General features: G+C 36.6%; 1 protein-coding gene across 1 annotated transcript; it reads right to left on the bottom strand.

The window, feature by feature from the left end:
* Positions 1-546: 546 nt before the first annotated feature.
* On the bottom strand, positions 547-1,390 carry LOC137656211 (uncharacterized). Its single transcript, XM_068390382.1, has 2 exons — positions 1,237-1,390; positions 547-1,046 (listed from the first exon to the last, which is right to left on the bottom strand). Exons 1-2 carry the CDS (start codon positions 1,388-1,390, stop codon positions 547-549), a joined length of 654 nt encoding a protein of 217 aa, XP_068246483.1.
* Between the last annotated feature and the right edge of the window lie 1,156 nt (positions 1,391-2,546).

Raw genomic sequence — 2,546 nt, 5'->3', positions numbered from 1 at the left:
ATACATATATATATATATATATATATATATATATATATATATATATATATATATATATATATATATATATATATATATATATATATATATATATATATATGAAGAGCAACTCATTAGGGCAAAGATAGATGCCCTGGTTTTAGACCAGTTGGACGACTATTCATAAATTAGCAATATCAAACATACAAGTCTGAAGCTCACTCCATGAAAGAATATTAGTACCAACAGATATCATAATACATCTCTTCACAGACTATATCATAGATTCGCAGCAACCATTTTCCCATGGAGCATCTGCAGACTTGTTGAATGTCCAACTCATTCCGAAAACACTACTAGACTCTGAAATTTTTGTCATATTTCAGTTCCTGGCCATAGTTTGTAATTCTTTGTTAGATGTTACTAATTGTGTGCTTCCATCTGAATGTATACACTTTGGAAATCCTCTTATAGAGACAAAGCTACGTAATGTCATTAAAAAATTCTCTGTATCATAGCCCTCTTCTAAATCTAAGTACACAGCTTTACTCACCATACAATTCAAAATTATCCAAAAAACCTTTTTCTAGTGCGCCTCTTAACTGTGTCTTTCACAATAAATGGTCCAAACAAATCAATAGCTGTAATGAAAAAAGGTGGGGCAAGTTGAAGTCTCTCAGATGGACACTGACCCATGCATTGCTCTTCAGTCTTCTTAGCAAATTTACGACAAATGACACACCGAGCCTTCAAAGAATTTATAAGTTTCCTGGCTCCAGGTACCCAAAACTTTGATTGCAATTTGGCTAAGGTTACCTCTACACCAGCATGATCTATCTCATGGATGTGTTTAACATACAATCTTGTGAATGAATGCCTCACAGGTAACAATACGAATGTACTCCTGTTCCAATTATCCTTCAGCCCTACTAAAATCCTTTGACCAACACATATTAAACCTTCCCCATTCATCACAGCTTCAAGTCTCTCATATCTCTTTTCCCAGTCATCAGCTATAGTCTTCTGGACCCACCCCACCCATATATCCTCTGCTACTTTCAAGTCATCTGAACGAGGAACTAAAAAGACACCTTTAAATTACCTCAACCTAACTACCTTCAAAACTAGCAGTCACTCTTAAAAGCTTACTGTAAGTACCATATCTATTTACATCAATTATAGCAGTATTATCCCTACATAGATTTTTTTAAATTTTGACCTGAGCAATATCTGGTTGTTTGAGATCATTTGACTGACTGATGGGCCATTCACTAACAGGTAAACACATAAATGGGGGTCCATTCTGCCATGAAGAATTAGAATCTAAAAGCACAGGGTGTGTAGGCCTTGTAGTTAAGTCTGCTGGATTATTTCCTGAGGATGTCCAAAACCATTCAACAGATTTTGACATAGTTTGAATTTCTGCTACTCTAGTAGCGACAAAAATATCAAAACTGCTTGCCTTATTACAAATTTTTGCTCTGACAATAGATGAATCAATATGACTGACTCAAGTTCAATGTCTATTTCCTTCTCAATCCCAGTCCTCAACCGGCAGGCCAACACAGCCCCACACAACTCTAACCGTGGGATGGTGAGCTGTCGAGTAGGGGCAATCCTATTCTTTGCCATCAAGAGTTTACTTACAAAGGTTCCCTCCCTCACTTTCCACCTCAAGTATGCACAGGCTCCATAAGCTGATTTACTCATATCTGCAAAAATTACTAGATCAGGCTTACCAACGGCATCTTTAGGCTTCACACATCTATGGAACATCAAGGTTTTTAACTCATACATTTCTTTAAATAACTTTCTCCCTCTTTCATACATATACTGAGGCATTGCTTTATCCCAGTCTAATCTTCGAGCATTTTCACTGATAATGGTTAGTAATTCGTGCATAAGCAGTTTTTCTTTCAGGGTGAATGGCACAATGAACCCAAGGGGATCATACACCGAAGCAGTTTGACTGAGTACCATCCTTCAATTTAACATATTAGGGAGTTTCTCATCGATTTCTGATTTCTTTATGGGTGGCTCCATTCGAATATTTTTTACTTTATTAGAGAAATATATCTTTATCACATAGAAAAACAGGTCCTCCTTAGGATTCCAGTTCAATAGCAGTATCTTTTCCTTATCAGTTTTCAAGATGTTAAGAAAATTATCTTCTGGATTCTCCCATGACATAAACCAATGCTTGATCTGAAATCCTCCCCGTGATAATATTACATTAGCTTCTACAATACTTCTTTTAGCCCTTTGAACCAGCGATACACTTGACAATATATCATCAACATACAAGTTGCGACTGATCATCTCTGCAGTTAGGGGAAAGGATTCATCCATCTCAGTGGTTTTACATAAGGCTGTTGATCAAGTTCTGAAATTCGCACTGAGTTATACATTTTCTTAATATATGCAACGATGGCCACACCATGCTGCCTAAAACATATCAGTATAGCTATCATGTCGTTTAGCCCATCAGTGCCCTTTGCAAAGTAATCATTAAGTACGTGACCAAGGTAAGAGGAAGAAGGGTTGAACACAATTCTCAAAGGGGTAGA

This window comes from Palaemon carinicauda, chromosome 17 (assembly GCF_036898095.1).
Source record: "Palaemon carinicauda isolate YSFRI2023 chromosome 17, ASM3689809v2, whole genome shotgun sequence".
Taxonomy (NCBI): Eukaryota; Metazoa; Arthropoda; class Malacostraca; order Decapoda; family Palaemonidae; genus Palaemon; species Palaemon carinicauda.
The sequence above is the reverse complement of the archived record's forward strand: the minus strand, read 5'-3'. Positions and strand labels throughout refer to the sequence as shown.

Coding starts and splice junctions, on each gene's coding strand:
- LOC137656211 (XM_068390382.1), bottom strand. CDS start 1,390: ATGTCAAAATCTGTTGAATGGTTTTGGACATCCTCAGGAAATAATCCA. Junction 1,047..1,236: donor TGTTAGTGAATGGCCCATCA/GTCAGTCAAATG, acceptor TTCCTCGTTCAG/ATGACTTGAAAGTAGCAGAG.